The sequence below is a fragment of the Mus caroli genome, unplaced genomic scaffold, assembly GCF_978045245.1.
Source record: "Mus caroli unplaced genomic scaffold, Mus_caroli_1 scaffold_7, whole genome shotgun sequence".
Lineage (NCBI taxonomy): Eukaryota > Metazoa > Chordata > Mammalia > Rodentia > Muridae > Mus > Mus caroli.
This window is the reverse complement of record NW_028227262.1, coordinates 112530420-112550321: the sequence shown is the minus strand read 5'-3', so window position 1 is coordinate 112550321 and position 19902 is coordinate 112530420. Positions and strand designations below refer to the sequence as shown.

The window sequence follows — 19902 nt, the reverse complement described above, 5'->3', positions numbered from 1 at the left end:
GTAGAACCAGGCTTGTAAATACAGTTAAGAAAATAAAATTACCTTGTTGAGCTAGCAGATTTTTTTTACTTCAGTTGACACCTCCCGTGTCTTTATTGGTATAAATATTAGTTAAATTTAAACAGGTAAATAATACAACCAGAAATCCAAAGAAAAAGAAAGGTTTTCACATCAAGTTATTCAGCACTAAGACTCTGGGGCAATCTCCACCATGACAGTACTCTGTGGGACGCGGTCACCAGCGTACACGCCATACTCTCCAGCATCAGTAGAAGCATCCATCTACAGAGCATCAAGAGACTCTGCCCTTCCAGTGCAACCTGGGTTTCATTTATTTACTGAGACAGGGTCACAGGTAGCCCAGGCTGGTCCTTATACTGACTATACCATCAAGGACAGTCTTGAACTTCTGATTCTTTGGTCCCCATCTACAAAGTGCTGAGATTACATGCTTGTACCACCATGCCTAGATTTAAGCTTTGCTACGTGGAGAATCCGTTAAGAGTTTAGTGCATGCCAGGCAAACATTACATCAACTAACCTATATCCACAGTCCTAGGTTTGATTTTAAATAGAAGTTCCAATGTCCATGTAAATTAGGGTGACATCTCAGTGTCCTTGATACAGCTCTCACTCACCCTCTGGGCTACAGTATCACTAATATCAACAGCTATATTCACCTTTAAGTTTGCTGTGGTTTAGACAACACAGCATGTGGTCATGCTTTGTGAGTTCGCTGACCTTTATAGACTGCTCCCTGTTTTGGCTGAGAATCATGGAGACGTACCCAAGCCCATCTGTCCTTTCCACCCTTCCCATTCCTCCTGACAGTAGACACCTTTGGTATGTTCATACACCATGACTCTTGTCTTGCTCTGAAGAGCTTACTCCTGCCTCTGAGTGCAGCTGGTCTTTGCAGATTTGTGGGCTCTTTTTTCCCACCCTTTATCCCTTCACTCCCTAACACTAGGAGAGAGAGAGAGAGAGAGAGAGAGAGAGAGAGAGAGAGAGAGAGAGAGAGAGAGAGAGAGAGAGAGAGAGAGAATCCTTGAATCTCAGCCATTCCTCCCAGTTTCCATCCCAGGCCCTTCAATGTCTCTCCCAACTGTTCCTCCCTCAGCTCACCAACAGTCTGCTTAAACAGTCCTTTCTCCCAGTTTTCCCAATACTAGCAGCTCCAAACTATAACAACTGTTCTAGCCTATCTGCTCAGCTCAGCTTCTCTTGGCTCAATGGTCTCATAGCAATACTTTCTGCAACAACAGCCTTTTCCTCTCTACTAACCCAATTCTGTACCAACTGCATTCTCTTCTCACTCTGCTAGCCCAGTTCACTTTCTTAGCCTCAGCTCATTTTATATTCTATGCTGTTCCCAGAAATCTAAGAGGTAACCAACAGATAGGAATTCTTAAAGGGCCAGTTGACTAGCAACTGGAGATCCTTTAAAGGGCCAGGCACACAAGATAAATCACACTACATCTGACTTTGTTCATGTTCTTCTATCTAAAATAGTCTCTTCCCTCAACTCAAACTTAAAATAAGCATTATTTCCAGGTCTGTGAGGCAGCTGCTGTCTACATCCCTTTTAACTTCACATGACCTTTGCTTGGCTAGAACAGAGTGAAATGGGAAAGGTCTCTCTTTGGAAATGTTTTCCTCCCCCCCCCCCTGTAAAAAAAAACAACCAACCACTCTGCTATACTTGGTAAGAAGCCAGCTGATGGCACCTGGCTACAATAACATCAACAGGTCTTCATTCTTCAAAGGTGGCACACAGAAGGAAGCATAAATTGTGTGGATACTTCATTCCTCCTTAGAATAGGGAACAAAATACCCATGGAAGGAGTTATAGAGACAAAGTTTGGAGCTAAGACAAAGGAAGGACCATCTAGAGACTACCCCACCCGGGGATCCATCCCATAATCAGTCACCAAACGCAGACACTATTGCACATGCCAGCAAGATTTTGCTGAAAGGACCTTGATATAGTTTTCTTTCATCATTGTGCCAGTGCCTGGCAAATACAGAAGTGAATGCTCACAGTCATCTATTGGATGGAACACAGGGCCCCCAATAGAGAAGCTAGAGAAAGCATCCAAGGAGCTGAAGGGGTCTGCAACCCTATAAGTGGAACAACAATATGAACTAACCAGTACCCCCCAGAGCTCGTGTTTCTAGCTGCATATGTAGCAGAAGATGGTCTAGTTGGCCATCATTGGGAAGAGAGGCCCCTTGGTCTTGCAAACGTTATATGCCCTAGTACAGGGGAACGCCAGGGCCAAGAAGTGGGAGTGGGTGGGTAGGGAAACAGGCTGGGGGTAGGGTATAAGGGACTTTCAGGGTAGCATTTGAAATGTAAATGAAGAAACTATCTAATAAAAATTGAGAAAAAATAATACATAGTCTATACGTGCATGCTTTTACACCAAAATTTGATTCACTTCTAAGGAAGTTGTAAGTAAAGTATCTTCCTTGTCTGAACTCTTGCTGGAAGTAGGCACCCATCAACTTTCTCCAGCATCCTTGAGAGATAGCCATCTATATCACATCCAGACACATCTTTTGAGCCCGCTTCTCCTGGTACCTAAGTACCTTTTTGGACAAATGCTGTGCTACAGCAGCTTAGGCTGTGTACTACCTGCACCAGAGAATTTAATATGCTTCTTAAAACCACTTGTTTACAATTTCATCTCCAGGCACAGCTGAGCCAACCCTTGGAGCAGGGAGGGAAAACGTAAATGAAATTTCTCACAAGTGCCCCAGGGGAACCTTGTGACCACTGGAGAGTCATGACCACTGTTAGAATCCCTGGGTCTGGATCTGGAGTTGGGCTCAATCTTCATTATGGGTGGAAATTTCCTTCAAAGCAGCTCTTCAAGTAATAGGAGGTCTTCCTCTACACATTCCCTCTAATTTTTCTTTACCACAGAGTTCCATACTCTAAACCAACTTCGTCACTCCCCTCTGTATTACTTTTCAATGTCGCTTCTAAACATGGCATTCAAGATGGCCCATGCAACGCAGTATGAAGTGGGTGGAGAGGCGGAAACTACTGAACAACTTTACCACGCACTGCCAGTGATGTGGTGACTGCTCATTTACCCTCCTGCCAAGTGATCAGGAGACACCATCTCACTCTAACCCAGCCAGCACTAGAGCTGCTCATTTTATAGCCTCCTCTAACTAAAGAGGCTCATGGGGGCTGACCACCTCCTTGAGGCTGTTTTCATTGGGGTGGCTTTGCTTACATGTCTCATGTATAGATTGGCAGTGTAGTCTGGTCTGTTCCTGTCCTGTCTCTGATTTTAATTCCTGCCTATGCCTTGCATCAAATTCTCCACTTCACAGGGATTCTAGGACACAGAGTTTTCCAAGCTCTACCCTGGATCTTCTGATGACATCATATTTTTGCTCTGTATTTGTCCTGGCGTAGAGGTGGCCAAACAATGATGGCTAGAGATGCTCGGTGTGGAAATGTTTAGTATGGAGCTGGGTCTGATGGCATACCTGTAACTGCGACACTAGCGCAGCTGAGGGAGAAGAGTTTCAGCACCAGCTATACAAAGGTCAGTCCCTACCTAGTAGCATGCTGAGAAAATGAAGTGCCCATACTAATTCATGTATTTGCCAAGAGAAATAACAAGCAGCTGTCCCAAAATGAGTGCCCAGAATAGGACCAGGGGGAGAAATTTGGAGAGGGGCAGGACTGGATAATGAACCACTCCACCCGTTGACAGAAGGATCTACATAGCACATATGCACAGCAAAGCTAACTTCATTTCTTTCACTTTGTGCTATCTGATATCCCACGACCAGTGTTTACACAATTATCTAACACCTTAATGTTAATTCATTATTTATAGCATTTGAGTCCAAACAGCCGAGCTTTTCACAGATTTGGTTAATTTAATCAAACCCCATGCAATTATAATTTAATTAAAACTACATATGCATAAAGTTTGAAATGCTGATATTTAAATCAACTGAATTCACAAGAAGATTAGAAGAAATGCAAACGATTAATTACAGATCCAAATTAGAGACAAAATTAAAAGCAATTTAATCCTACACTCTTTTTCTGTCTAGAAGATAGCCTCAGCCCAAAGGTCATGAATCCCCAATATCACACGGTGGGAACACCGTGATTTGAAGCCAAGTTTTTTCACTTCAAAACCACAGCCTGTTCATCTGGGCCATTCCAGGACCTTTTGCTGTTCCCTATATCCATTAAACAAAGACCTCTCACCAAGAAACAACAAAGCTTTTTCTAAACAATTATATGTGGGTGCAGTGATCAAAGCTGCTATCGTGAGGGGGAAAGGTGTTGATTTTGAGACGGGGTTGTCTTAGCAGCCCGGGGACAATGTCTTCCGGTGCCTTATTCCTCTACAAGCTTAGAGAGAAGTTCATCTTCTTCCTCGTAACAGAAACACATTTCTTTATTGTCCCAATGCCTTACATTTTGCTCAAACCATTTTTATGCATAATAATGAAAATAAAAACCCATGTCAAGTTCGATGTAAGTGATGACATCATTTCCTTAAATAGGAAGGAAGTCTTCTTTGCTTTTTTCTATTCTAACTTTCCTGTCACTCTAAGACTAAGTTTTTAAATGTAGACAAAAATTAAGCCTACTTTCTCAGCATAAAGCGTTTAGGCTCTCTGTAGCTTATTTACGGTCACTGTTGAGTCTCATGGTTTCTCATCTCTTTTCGGTACTGGGAATTAGACCTAAGGCCTTATGCACACTAGGCAGGTATTTTACTACTGAGCTACATCATCTGCCCTTGAATTGCTTGGGATAGGGTCTTACTATGATGCAATTTACAAAAAAAAAATTTTTTAAAAATCTTTTTACTGGTTCTTTGTGAATTTCATGTCATGCACCCCAATCCCACTCATCCCCCTCCCCTTACAGCTGCACTCCACTCTTGCAACCTCCCCACAAGAAAGGAAAAACATCTCGTTGTCGAAGCTGTAGTGTGTCACAGTGAGTCCCACAGTGTACCCTTTTGTCCACACTTCTTTGCTTACAAATGTTCATTGCAATGACTCGTCGGTCTGGTACAAGGCCTCTGGTTTCTGCTATTCTATCAATACTGGAACCTCACTGGAACTCCTCTTGGATATTCTGTTGTTGTTCTGTGTCATGGAGATCCTACAGGTTTGGATCTGTAGAACCAGCCCCTTCATGAACTCCAACAGTTAGTTGATTTGCCATGGGCCAATTCAAAACCCTGGATCTGGGCCTAAGAGTTATCTGAGCTGGTCAGTCTTCCAGCTGCCCCACTCTCACACCCTCATGCCCCCACAGCCAGCTTACCAGAAACCCCCGCAATCAGGGCAAGTTCTACCCTGCTTCCCAGGTGAGATGCAGGGCCCACAATCCTGAGTGCTACAGCAGATGAGGGGCAGGACCAGCTCTCCTGCTCTCATGACCCACAGGGCTAGTTCTCCTGTCCACTGTAACAGTAGTGAGGGCAAAAGGGAGTGGAAGGGATTGCTCCCTACATGATGTCACCATCCAGCCACTGCACAGTAGACAAGAGACAGGTCCAGTTCTCCCATGCTTACAGCCCTCTGGCCAGCTCACCCATGCCCCAGCAACCAGGGTCAGCTCTATTGCTATCCAGAATAACTGAGAAGAGAATACATCAATAAGGGATTGTCTAGATCAGGCAGGCCTGTAGGGATGTCTGTGGAGAATTGTCTTGATTACCTTAATTGAGGCTGGAAAACCCAGCCCACTGTGGGTGGCACCATTCCCTAAGCAGGCTATCCTAAACAGTATAAATGTAGAGAAGGGGCTAAGTAAGCAGGCATGTGTTCATTCTCTCTCCTCTCTTGATTGTGGGTATGAATAGATGTTTGAGTTCCTGCCATGACTCCCCTGCACTGGTGGACTATAACTTGACATTGTAAACTTAATAAATCTTTGCCCCTTAAAGCATATTCTGTCACAGTAACAGAAATGGGAAACTAGGAGACTCTCTGACCCAGGCTGTTCTCAAATTTGTCATCCTACATCCTTCTCCTCACTGTTGTGATTTTAGATATGTGCTTCCAAGCCTAGCTCCTGAAGAGAAATTTAAACCCCTAAGTAGGAGTACAAAGTGAGTTTTTAAAAGTAAAAGCCAGCCCCACTCACCTGTTTGTTGATTTATCAAGTCATATCTGGGACTGTGCTCTCCAGATCTCAGTGTGGAAAGAGGCTAACCTTATCCACATCCCACATGGTTGTTTCCACCTTCACCACCCATACCCCCATCCCCTGGCCACTGTCCTTCAGAGAGATGACTCCCTCAATCTTTACACAGGCCTCCTGTCACTCCACACACCTCTATCTGTGACATTCCCTTATCTAATTGCACCCTCTCTCTGACTCCCAATAGACACAACAGCACCCATAAGCACTATGGTGGTAAGCACCAAACACACTAATATGGAGTCTACCCAGTGAAACCCTAAAGTCTTTAAAGGTGACAACCTGGAGCCATGGGGACTTGGTACACAACCTGTAAACCTTAAAATCAAGTGGCACATTCTGTGTCATGAGGATGGAGCCTTTCCAAGTGCATCCTGGGATACTTGGGATACTGCTCCTCTCACCCCTATCGCTCACAGACAGAGAGTCTGTTTTCCTGGATAGACTAAGTGGTCATCGTGGGACATACTCACTGCAAATCGGACTTGGCAGTTCTCCTCCCCCAGGTAGCAGAGGTCCCCTGAAACATTGGTCTCCAGCCACAGGTGCTCCCCATTCACAGCATTCTCCTGTAAGGAAAAGACCCGCCCACTTCAGTTTTCTCTTCAGCATCAAGAGAGGAACTTCAACACTGGATTTTTTTTTTATGTAATATACTTAGTGATTCTGAGGAAAGATACGTAGTGATTCTGAGGAGCTTAAATAGTCTTCACAGGATCTTCAAAGACCCTGATGGAGTTGACCCTATGGAAATTCCAAGAAGGGGAATGGCGTTTGAGAGCTTTGACTTATAACCGAGATAGCTATATGGGTTCTATAAAGGCCTTATCCATGGATGCATCACCTTGAAACATCTTCAACAAATGAGGAAAAGACAACAACTCTGAGTGGATCCATTATTTAAATCTTGTTTATCCAGACCCCTCCCCAATGATGTGATGACACAGGAGACCAAAATTAGATTAAAATTTGCCTCTGCTGAGTGATTTAGCTAAGAAGGGAGATGGTAGTACTAAAACACTCCAGGTAAGTCTGCCTGACAATGCATTTATATTTAGCTTTCCTCTCTGGAGCTCGAAGCACAATACATTTCTACTAATCCAAACAGATTGCTAATTCGGTAAAGCCTTCCACCCAATTAATTCTAAATTTTACAAACAGGGTAATTTGTCTGCTTCCTAAAAATATACACATCTGATGGTGCACGGAGCTACTGTGGAGGTACAGAGCAGTGAGCAACAAGCCCGTTTCATCCATAACTGTGCAGTGTACAGTGGAGAGGAGGGCAGTCTTTTGGTTTATAAATATGGCAAATAGAATTCCATGATTTTTTCTTCTGATATACCCCTTTAGAGAATAAGAATTTATGTATCATTTGTGTATTGTGTTTATCTGAAGAAAGGATGGGATATTGGGAAAGACATTGTATTCGACTAACCATAAAGGAACATGAAACTAAGCCTATTGGGTTTACAGGAAAAGCCCTGTTGTTTCATCTTATACTGTATCAGAAATCAAGAACTTGCAGTTATCTTTTGATGGAGGATACTCTGGGATGAACTATACACCTGTTCCCAACTCTTTTGTTAAAATCTAAAACACAGTGTAATGGTATTAGCACAGAGCCTTTGGGAAGTAATCAGGTCATGAAGGTGTAAATTTCATCATGAGATCAATGTCCTTATTGGAAGGAATCCAAGGGAGTGTTACCTCTCTTCACATGCATGCAGTAAGGAAAAGCCACCTGAGTTTACAGCAGGAAAACAGCTACCTGCCAGACAAGAAGAGGGCCCTCACCAGGAATCCAGTGTGCCAGCACCTTGGCCCTATACGTTCTTGGCTTGAAAATGATGGGAAATCAATGTCTGTGGCTTAAGCCACCCAGTCTATGGTATTTTGTGATAATAGCCTGAGCAGAGAACAGAGGGTGACTTCGGTAAAGAGCTTTACAGAACAACCAAATAAGTTAGAAGTCCATCTTAGCTCCTTGGGTACTTTCTCTAGCTCCTCCACTGGGGGCCCTGTGATCCATCCAATAGCTGACTGTGAGCATCCACCAAGGAGCTAAAGGGGTCTGCAACCCTATAGGTGGAACAACAATATGAACTAACCAGTACCCCCCCAGAGCTTGTGTCTCTAGCTGCATATGTATCAGAAGATGGCCAAGTCGGCCATCAGTGGAAAGAGAGGCCCATCGGTCTTGCAAACTTTATATGCCTCAGTACAGGGGAACGCCAGGGCCAAGAAGTGGGAGTGGGGAGGGGAGTGGGGGGGGAGGGTATGGGGGGGAGGGTATGGGGGGAATTTTGAAATAGCATTGGAAATGTAAATGAAGAAAATACCTAATTAAAAAAATAGAAAACAAAAGAATACTAGAGGTATCAATGTTAAAAGAAAGAAAGAAAGAAAGAAAGAAAGAAAGAAAGAAAGAAAGAAAGAAAGAAAGAAAGAAAGAAAGAAAGAAATCCATCTTAGGACAACTCACTCCAGAAGCATCCACACAATGGCCCACAATGGTCAAGGCTTGGAAAAGAGAAGCAGAAAAACAGACTAATGTTTCCAGTGGGGAGAGGGAAAATGGTGATTATTCTGAGAAGCCCAATATAAAACTGTTACAGTGGACCAACTGTCAAAAACCTTGGACAGTAACAAGCTGGGTGGGCCCATAAAGACACCCTAGAAAGGCAGGTGAGGATCTGGGAGTCAGACTATTGCCAGCACCTGCAGCCTGTGGTTTCTGGGTCCCAACGTCCTTTGCTAAATGGTATGCCACTTACAGGCTTCCAGAGACTCGCTGGTCAGTCTTGCCTCAGAATCATCCACAGCAAGACCACTATTTTTAGTTAGCCTCATTTGGATGGGAACTTCATTTAAAAAGAGATGGACTTTTGGAAGGGAAAAGCAAGGCAAACTTTGCTGTATCCTGCCACCACCTACTACACTGGTTCTCAGCTTGAGCTATCCACTCAATGACCTGAAAAAAATTTTAAAAATATGCCAGTGTCATTTCAGAGAGTCTGTGTAAGCAAATCTCAATAACACTTGTATATAATAATTCTTTAATGGTCTCGAAATGGCTCTAATGTGCTTTGGAGTCTATGACCCAAGAGACCTCACCCTACATCTTTGAGCTTTTTGGGTAATAGAATCTATAGCAAGTCTGTGGGCCAAAACATGATACTGCATTCTTCTCTGTCTAGTACAATCTGAAGCAAAGAAAATAAGAGTAAGATAGAAAATGGCATGAAGCATCTCCATCAATTTTAAGGAAAGACACAAAGCAATAAACAAATGCACATAGATACAGAGTTTGCCAGGAAAAGCCTGGAGATGATGGGCAGAAAAGCAAACTGCACAGACATCTAAAGAGAAGATGGAGTAAAACCATTCCCTGCTCAAATTAGTATGCTTGCCTTAGGAAACAGTTCCAAAAGAAATAGTTCTAATGAAAGAAAAAGTAAGTATACACCTGACTTGGTTAATCTAAAACTCCTCCGTAGAAAACAAACAAAAAAAAAATGGTGACAAGAAGTAAAACACAAGAAAATGTTATGAAACCAAGAAGTACAAATATGGACATTGGTCATATACAAAACCCCATGATATGGAGTTGCAGAAATAAAAAATAAAATTTAGAACTGACTTGCTTCATAGCTATAGAAACACAGGAAAATAAGAGCTGAAAGCAACTAAGTTCATCAATAGTTGAGTTTTTATCACACATTCCCCGCTTCTCCCTCTAGAGAGAGCTCAACAGAGGATTCTTGTATTGCGTCACTTCCTCTATGCATCATTATGATTTCCTGAGCCCAGTTCTGGATGTTCTACCTCCACATGCCAACAACTGCTTTCCAGGTTCCTATTGACTGCACATGGCTGAATCCAATGGCCAATGGTCAATCTTCACATTCATCAGCAACTTCAACACTGAAGACCTCTCCTTCTTCTCAAGGTACTTTCTTCTACTCTGCTGGTTTTTCTGATGCCTCTGTGTTTACTTCTTCCTACTCTGCTTTGTTGGATCTTCCTATGTCCAAATTTTCAACACTCAAGTTTTCTGAAGCTCAATGCTCAGATCTTTACTCTTTTTCCATCCACATTCAGTTCTTAGATTGCTGCAACTTCTCTTGACTGTAGCACTCATTGAGGAATTGTTAACTCCCAAATTATTTATTCAATATGACCCTCTTCTTTGAGTTTTATTCATCTGCCCACAGCATCTCTCCAGAAGACCTAGTAAATATCTCAAATCCTTATATTTGCAGGAACTAGGTTTTCTCCACTGATCTGTTCTTCCCTGGTCTGTCTCTGTCTCTCTCTCTCTCTCTCTCTCTCTGTGTCTCTCTCTCTCTCTGTTTCTCTCTCTGTCTCTCTATGTCTCTCTCTCCTAATCTCATTTAATCATAATTTCAAAATGCATGTGCAGCCCGCTTACTACTCTCCACTTCTATTGTTAGCACCAGCTCCAGCTCAGAATATCTCAATATCTAACCACAACTGGTATCCCTACTTTGGTCTTCATTCCTGGTATCTATTTTTCAAAATGCAGCAGCAGTTGGGGTGAGAGTCTGAGATGTTCTGATGCTCTGTGGTTACCAGCGGCAGCTTAGGGAGCTCTGTTTGGAGACCTTTGCTGAGGTGAAGCTGAGGTTTGCTGCAGTAAAGAATTTCAAAGTTATCCAGCATGAAGCAGGATTAGAGTTTATTACAAAGAGACTTTTGACTGATTACTGCATAGAGGTTAACTGGACAAGTGACCCTCTGGGGGAGGATAGAACATACTCAGGTGTAGAGAGAGGTTGGAGTTTAAATATCTTAGCTAGAGCCATTAATATGACTTAATTGGTCTGCTCTGGTTTGGTTTTGGTTTTCTGAATCAGGATCTCATGTAGCTCAGGGTGTCCTTAAACATGCTACATAGCTCAAGAATTCATTTAATACTGTATCCCCTGCTTCAACATCCCAAGCACTGGGATTTCAAGCATGAGCCACCAAGTCTTGTGTATGTACATGATTTTGGTGCCCCTCAACTTAATCTCAAATAGTTGCTAAGGAATCTTATTCTTCCCTTTCCCCACTTTTCAATAAATAACATTACAGAGCAAGTCCACAGGTCCTTGCATAGGATCTCAATTTAATAGGTTAAACCTGGATCAGGTCTCAGGTTTCCAGGAGAGGATTCTTAGGAGATTTTATAGAAATCTGAAGATCTTCTCTGGGTAAAGAGAAAGGTCACACTCAAAGGTCATGTTCTCTTAGGCCTTAAGTATGATTTACTCTGATGTTAGCACCTGGTTTTGTAGCATCTTCATATTAACAGAACATTGTCTCTTTGTCAGCAACCTTCAGAGTAAACACTATGATGAAATTCTTGATTCAATTGGAGAGAGATGTCAGCCACATTCCTGGGCAAGAGGCTACTTTTTCTTGCCAGATCTCCTTAATTTCCCCACTTCTATCTAGCTTCAAAATATAAGTCTGGTCAAGTGGCTGTTCCGCTTATTAGCCATCCATGCGGATGGAAGCCTTTCCTTACATACTCCATGGGTGTTGTTCTCTGTTCTTTTCCTCTCTGTTATCTCTCAATTCCCACTCTTGTTACCTCTTCTCCTGCTATGCCCCCATCTGGTAGTTGACTTCCAGGTCCCCTGATCTCCTTGCAGCTTCTCAAGCAGAGTGGAAGGTCTCCAGCCAAGTCCACTGAATTACAGCCTTTGCTTATGCCCTGCACACACCTGATGCCAGAACTGTGTGTCCCTCACCCCCTCAGGTCTGATGCCAGAACTGTGTGTCCCTCCCTTTCTCAGGTCTGATGCCAGAACTGTGTGTCCCTCACCCCCTCAGGTCTGATGCCAGAACTGTGTGTCCCTCACCTTCTCAGGTCTGATGTCAGAACTGTGTATCCCTCACCCCCTCAGGTCTTTGCTCAACTATTCCCATCAAAAATGTTCACTATATGTTTTTTGTCTTTCTCCAATTTCTTTACCTGTCTCTGGATTAATTTATATGGCTAATTTCTATTTGTAGTGTGATCATCAAATCAAGAGTTATTTCCTCAAAAAGTCCTCAATGCCCCATGATCCAAGTTAAGTTTTTCTGTTAGTTTCTGTCATAAATTCATGTTTCTTTCCCATTATTTACCTTCCCTTGCACTTATTCACATATTGGCATAATTTTTTGATTAACATTTCCTTTCATACTAGGTTGTAAGATTCATAAAAACATTAAATTTACAGCAACTGACTTACTGCCTGATAATCAGCAAATATCAATACATTTTTTAAAAAAATAAAAAACAAACTAAAAGTCACAGAATAAGTGAGTAAACACATATTTTGTCATGTCCCACCATGAGAGGCAGAAAGCAATAATTACTGTTATGTTACATGCTTTAGCTTGAAGTCATAAATTACAACACATGGAAACTCACCATACTTGAATCATGCAAGAAAATGGCGGCATGCCCTTTTTGCCTATACTACATGCCCCTACTCCCTCTTTTCTACTTGTATATCTATCTGGTTTGCATGGTGACATTCCAGGAGTGTGAGTATAACAGCTTTCAGTGAGTTATACAGGTCTGCCAGTGAATTCTCCAACCAAGGTACAGTCTTAGAGAGTCCTGAATCACAACTAATGTCACAAGTGAAAGTGGTCCTGAGGAGTCAACTCTGCATAAAGGATGCCTGGGTGTTATCAGCATTAGAATGGACGAGACGGATCAATGACGTTGACTTGCTTGCTACAATTCTGACTCCTTTTCCACCTGTGCAAAAAGGAGTTGGCTGTAGAGTACATAGGCTACTTAATAGCCACATGATTTAGAACCCTCTCACCTCCTTTTGTAAGTTCATTTATAAGTAAAATTATTTAAAAAATTGTCCTCTATCCCATCATCATATGTCAATAGTGTGTACATAAGGAGATAATGGGAATTTTTTTCTCTTCTTTCCTTTTTTTTTTTTTTTTTAAGAAAAGGTTTATTTATTTATGTATAGGAACACACTGTAGCTGTCTTCAGACACACCAGAAGAGGGCACCAAATTCCATTACAGGTGTTTGTGAGCCACCATGTGGTTGCTGGGAATTGAACTCAGGACCTCTGGAAGAGTGTGGTCAGTGCTCTTGCCCTCTGAGCCATCTTTCCAACTCTCCTTTTTATTGTTGTTTTGTTTTGGGGTTTTGTTTGTTTGTTTAATCATGCTGCTATCTCTTTCTGGCTTTCCTTCTTCCCACTCCATAAATGCTGGAAGTACTCAAATCCCCCCTCCTTGGTCATTTGACCATTCGCCAAAAACATTTACTCTTCTTGAACATACAGCTAGAAGTGATTTTTCTAGTCTCCCTTGCAGTTGGGTGACCATGAAACCAAGCTCTAAGCAAAAGATCAGAAGCTAAGGTTCCAAGCAGGGACCATTAAATCTAACTACAAGCATCTACTGTTGCTTCTGCCACCGAGGCTTATGAGGTGATCAGCCTTTGGGGTGATTTTGCAAACATAAAGAAATGTCAACATAAGTCAATGCCTGCTCTTGAATAACTATGAAAATGAGTCTACTTCCCATCCATCCACCTAGACTAGTCCTGATCTGTGGCATGGGTAAGAAATAAACAATCTTTATATTACCACGCTACACATTTGAGTCACCTATTCACAGAAGCCTACTTTATCTCCAAGGAATACAGACTTCTCTTTGTTCTTATATTTGTCTAGGTTTTCTTTTATGCCTGAGTCTGTCCCCAAGTTTCTTAGCATTCACCAGACAGCAAATCTAATCAAGTCCCAGTTTCTTCTTTGAACTCTGACACCCAGTCTGAAGAATTGTACATTGTTATACACCCAGTTCCCTTAAAATCCACCTCTGATTGTGCTCCTCCATGGCTCTGAATGCTTCCACAAGTCTCTGTTATACATGAAATGAAGTCCAAATTCAATCTGCAACCCTAGACCTTCCAGCAGGCCTGCCAATCAGGGTACCCTTAACTTATTTCACTTTTCTCCCTTGTTACTGTTCTTGAATCATATCTTCTTTCTGGTGCCATGTTTTAGTGATTATCCTTCCCAAGTGGGAACATCTTTCTTGCTCCCTCTCTTCAAATCTACCTTGAAATGACATTTCAAATACTATGTATCTCAAAACTGTGTATTTCTAGAAAACAGAAAAACAATCACCTTATTTCTATGAGATGGAATTTGTTTCCAGTCTTTGGAATATGGAAACAAATCTCCCTAAACACACACACTCTCATCTATGACTCCCCCTCATGCATATTTACACAATAGATGTATTTACTTAAGACCCCCTATGTGGGTAGGTAGAAAAAGACAGATAGATAGATAGATAGATAGATAGATAGATAGATAGATAGATAGATAGATATGATAGACAGATAGATACATAGATAGACAGACAGATTTACAAATAGAGATATGACTATTTGCTGCAGTTCTTCAGAAATCTTGTAACGGTTACAGATAAAAAGATAACGATAGATAAGTGTGGCAGATTGAATAATAAGACATAGCAAGAACAAAAGTAGAAGCTGGGCAAACAGATTAGACATATGTAATTCCAACACCCAGGATACTGAGACAGGAGGACTGTCTAGGCTAGCCTGGGCTACCTAATGAGTTTCAGGTTGCCTGAGCTACAGAGACCCTGACTCAACAATGGAAGCCAAAAAAAGTAGTGTATATATACCATAAGCAAATAAACCAGAGAAACAAAAGATCTGAGATTATAAAATGTTTTATTAGAATAACTGGAGTTATAAATAAGATATTCTTTACAAATATACATGCAAAACCAACCAATATAAATGTGGATGGCCTGAAAACCTGCGCTGGTAACAGGTGCTCAACTGCTCAGGCTGGCGCACGCAGGGGCTGTGTGAAAGATGGCTGCTGAGTATGGAAATGTGCAGGAACGCACTGATCGAGCTGTGCCATCCGCACATAACCTACAGCTTGAAGACTGAGCATGAAAAAAAAGTGCTAAAGCCATCATGTGATCACCACCTTTCACTTCCATACTGCATGACGGCATTGGAGAGGATCTGCTGAAACAAACCACGGCACTGAACTGGGCTTCCCTCATTTTTCCTACTGTTTTCACATGAGTCCCTACATAATTTGTATTTAATTTATGGCTCACAACTTTTTCCACTAAAGAGTGTTAAGTAATAATTTTCCCAGTGTCAGTACATCTAGGCCACGACACTGACTGCAGACCTGTGGAGCTAAGGACTCAGATTTCTCTTAGAAATGGTTTTGGTGGGTTGATACTGGTTGCCAAATTGACTGGAAGACAACCCCCTGGGCTGGTCTATGAGGGGGCTTCTAAATTGGTTACCTGTGGTAGGAAGACCTATCCAATATGATAGTGCACCCTTCCATGGCCCGAAGTCCTAGGCTGAAGAAATAAGGAAAAATGAGCTGCACACAGACTTCATCTCTCTCTGCTTCCTGGTGTGGACACAGTGTGACCAGCTGCCTCACAAGTGCCAGCCTTCCCTGCCACGATGGACTGGACCCCTACTTAAACCACAAGTCAGAATAAAGCCTTCCTCAGGTTGCTTTTGTCAAGAGTGTTGTTGCAGAAATGATAAAGGTAATTAATACGGGGCTATATCTTAAAGTACCCTGATCTCAGAAAACAGAGGCTAAGAGCCAATCGCAGTAGATTGATCCCCTTATAATCCTATATTTTTGAAGTAGGGATGAAGGTGAAGAAGTACAGGAGGCAGGACAGGCTGCGCCGATGACACCCAAACCTGATCACACAGCACAGATTTCCTAGGCTCACACACAACACAGGCCTGGCATGAGAAGACATGCAGAAACACTGACATATGCATGTGCACGCACACCCATGCTGGCATAGGCACACGCAAACACACAGGCGCACATGCACGCACAAGCCCCAGCTGCTTCCTAGCTTTTCATTCAAGGTTGTAGAGATAAAGTGACCTAATTTCATAACCTAGTTTAGAGCAACTCTGGTTCCCTAATCTTGTCTCTGAACTGAACCGTGAGGCAATGGACCAACTGTTCTGTCTCTACCTGCTGGGGAGAAAGCACGTCTGTGCTTAGCGTCATCAGCTAGAGAAAAAGAAGGTTGGTGTGGATGGGCAGAGGGCGGGATCAGGTTTGTTTCGTTTGAGCAGAAATTCTGTTTCCCAGGGAATGCTGGGTGGAAAGATGTGGTCCAGTGGAGAAATGAAAGGGCATTGGAGCTAAAGATGTTGAGCTTAAGACTGACAGGAGCTTTAGGGAAGAGCCTGTGGATTCCCCAGCCATGTCCCCTCCCCCTCTTCCACACTGGCTTGGACTTGCTCCAGACAGCTTAAGGGGCAAGGCATAATTATAAAACAGTTTAGACAGAACAAAGGCCCACTTCCAGTGTTACTGGCTACAGTCTTAAAGACAGAGGAGAGCTCTAACTGTAAACTGAGTCACCTCTGCAGGGGAGGCATGTGACATTTAAGAAGACACATATTATCTATGGCACTGACACACTTCTAAATGGGCTAACTCACTCGAAACTGAGAGCTTGGATTCCGGCCCAGGAGACAAGAATATTTTTGGTTTCTATTTTGGACATTACTTCCTCCCCATTCTAGTAATTTAGCTTATTTCTTCCCAAACTGGTTTGGCTGACATGTATCTTCACGGTGTCAGAGGGAACGGCCTCTACAGGTTGTCACTGTGAGGGTGAAGGGAGGCCACTATTAGAAGCAGAAAGACCAAGCCTGTCCATGTGTATGATCTCACTGTGCTGCAATAGGAAAGACCCAGGGGGTGGGGGTGGGGAGTGGGGTCACTTGGCACTGGAACAGGTTATATTTGGAGTCATGCTTAGCAAGCTTTTCAGGAACTAGAGATGATCTGAGTTCCCATCAGTTTCCAAGGGTACATTCACTTCTTACTGATTGAGCAGAGGCATTACAATCAATTTATGCCCTGGCATCAGTAACCAGGCAGCCCTTGGGCTGTCATGCACTCTCTGCTTTAAAGAGAAAACAAGCAGAAGACGGTACCTGGCTCTTCAGGTAGCCAGAGCCCTAACTGAAGGTCTCACATAAGTTAAGCAAAAAACACTAACTGGTTTCTGTTTGTAGGTTAATTCACTATGAGCAGAGGAACACACACACACACACACACACACACTCTCACACACACACACACACATACACACACACACACACACACACACACAGTGAAGGAAGTGAAAAATATCACATCACATGGATAAGAGATGATCCCTGTCTGGGGATGGGAGTGTAGACAGAGACAGAGACAGAGAGAGACAGGGAGACAGGGAGACAGGGAGAGAAAGAGGGAGAGACAGACAGACAGAGAAAAGACAAAGACAGATGAGAGGGAGGAGGTAGGGAGAGGGGGGAAGGAAGCTACAGAAAACAGCCGTCTACATGCTGGGTTGGGCCCAGTGGTCACTGTTGTCCTCAGGAGACTGGGGCACCTTACTGAAGGCTGACAGGACACTTTTATGCACCATCAGGAGGACAGCCTGTGTACAGGCAGTAAGAACAAATAGTGACAACATTATAAAGAAAATGCGACCGACGGGAGTCCCAGGACACCTCTTGAGTAAACCGAGTCAAAGAGGTGGTCGGGGCTTTGAGGAATAAGCTACAGAGGTGGGGGTGGGGGCGTCGGAATATGTGTCACTAAGGAAGGAACTGAGAAGGGGAAGATGGAGTCCCTAAAGCTAGTCAAAGTCATGCACACAAAGCATGAAGACTGTCTCTCCGGCTGTGCTCCCAGCCAGGCTATGCAATACCCGATCCATGCTCACTCAGCAGGCGCTCAGGATCCTCGGGAGCAGACCCCTTCCCAAAGCCTGGGACCATTGTTTTATAGGGAATAAACTGTGTTCCCTAGGAGACTTGGGCACAGATGCCGGATTCAGAGTGGGGGCCTTTCTACAAAAACTAGGACCCTTGGGACAGAGCTTCCAAATTCAGGTTGACCTGGACCTGCCCTGCATCTCTATGTGTACCCTGAACAGCTTCCCCATCTGTTTTGAAGTTGGTGAGTTGATGCAACTACAGGTAAAGTCAGGGTGTCAGAGAGCTGGGGTGTTGACATGGTGCCTAGTCCCCTGAACTCAGGAGGTAGGAAGCAAAAATTTCTGCCCAAGAAGCAAGGAGGCTGTGAAGAACAAGGGGCTCCCAACAGCCCTGCTCTACACTGTGCTACGGGGCCAAGACCCTCAGGAGTGCCACTACCCAGCATTCTATGAAACCAGGACCTCAACTAAGGCTAGTGACTGGAGTGCCTGTCTGTGTGTGTTTGTGTGTGTGTGTTTGTGTGTGTGTGTCTGTGTCTGTGTGTGTATGTGTCTGTGTGTGTGTTTATGGGTGCTGGAAAGCCAAACCAGAGGGTTCTGTATATCTCACTCCCCCACCTCCCATTTCGTCTTTTTGTGGTATTCTGTTTATTTGGGAGACTTTTAAAAGTAAAGCAGTCCGATAGCTAGCTGTAGCAGATGTGTTCTCAGACTGCTTCTCCAAGGGAAACTAAAAGAAAGGGTTGTCCTAGAGAAGTGGTCAAGAAATTCCTGAACTCATCATTTGGTCCCCTGAACAGAATGGCCAGTTAATACCCAGTGTATTTGGCAGAAAAAGGCCTTCATTTTAAAGCAGGAGTCATTTAAACTCTTACAGAAAAAGTCAACTGAAGTATGTCTAGCCATCTCCTTCTTCCTGAATGTGCAATAGGGTACTGCTCACTGCTGGGCTTCTGTCTGTGGATATCACAGCAGCCTGGAGATAGGTGTTCCAGAGCCAAACCAGAGCCTCCCTGGGGCGTGTTCCCTAACTTCTGCTGTCCTATCAGACATTCAGCAGATCAAGATCACTGTCACAGGGTGCCCACAATCGGGGGTGGGGGGGAGGAAGGGAAACAAAAAATCACATCACACACTCAGCCTGAGCTCCTATTTGTTTAGCCTCCAACCATTAGCCAAAAATACACATGGATGAATACTATAGTGCATACCTCTCCATAGGAATGAGAAAATGAGGCCTGCTAGCCTAACACTGGCTGAGGCAGGAAGTTTACTAAAAGCATTTGTTCACTATTTCCAACATCAGCCATCACCAGAGTCTTTTTGTTTATGCCAGTGATGATCCCACTGTTAATTCCTTTCTATCCATGAATGTTAGTTCTGTAAAGGAAATAACCATGGCTTCTTCACCCCTGGATCCCAAGAAACCCACGCAGGGTGTAAAACAAGGATGGTAGCATTTTCTAGGGGCAGAAAAAGAATGTGAGAATGCATAGGAGAGTCTATTATGGCAGACACACTTTAAAAACACATCTACCCCCAGCTGGGTCTAAACAAAGGTATGAGCGCACGAGCTAAGGAAATGATGGCCCTTACAATAATGACAGTAATAAAAACAGATAGAGCAGAGAACACTGTTAGATAACTATCTCTCACCAACTTAGGCAGACCAAATCCTTAAACATAAGACCTGACACTACAAATATTAGAGAAAAATGTGGGAGACACGATTCAGGATAGTTTGATGGGATGAATTTTCTAAAGAGGCAACAAGAAACAAGGCGGGTATAGGCAAAGAGGTGTATGTAAAACTCAAATACTTCTCTATACAACACAGACGACAGGCAACAGAGGGACAGACCACAGAGTAGGCAGTATTTCAGG

The 19902-nt window shown here is 43.2% G+C and overlaps 1 protein-coding gene and 1 long non-coding RNA gene across 9 annotated transcripts in view; one reads left to right on the top strand and one right to left on the bottom strand.

Moving 5' to 3' along the window:
• The window catches only part of Dgki (diacylglycerol kinase iota), a 449800-nt gene that overhangs the window by 282795 nt on the left and 147103 nt on the right, over positions 1–19902 (bottom strand). For all 7 annotated transcript variants that reach the window (XM_029478766.2, XM_085840737.1, XM_029478767.2 and 4 more), the window contains exon 3: positions 6679–6774. In XM_029478766.2, the coding sequence (XP_029334626.2) occupies positions 6679–6774 (96 nt within the window). The remainder of the gene's footprint in view (positions 1–6678; positions 6775–19902) is intronic.
• The window catches only part of LOC147004016 (uncharacterized), a 70210-nt gene that overhangs the window by 46549 nt on the left and 3759 nt on the right, over positions 1–19902 (top strand). The gene's annotated exons all lie outside the window — the stretch shown is intronic.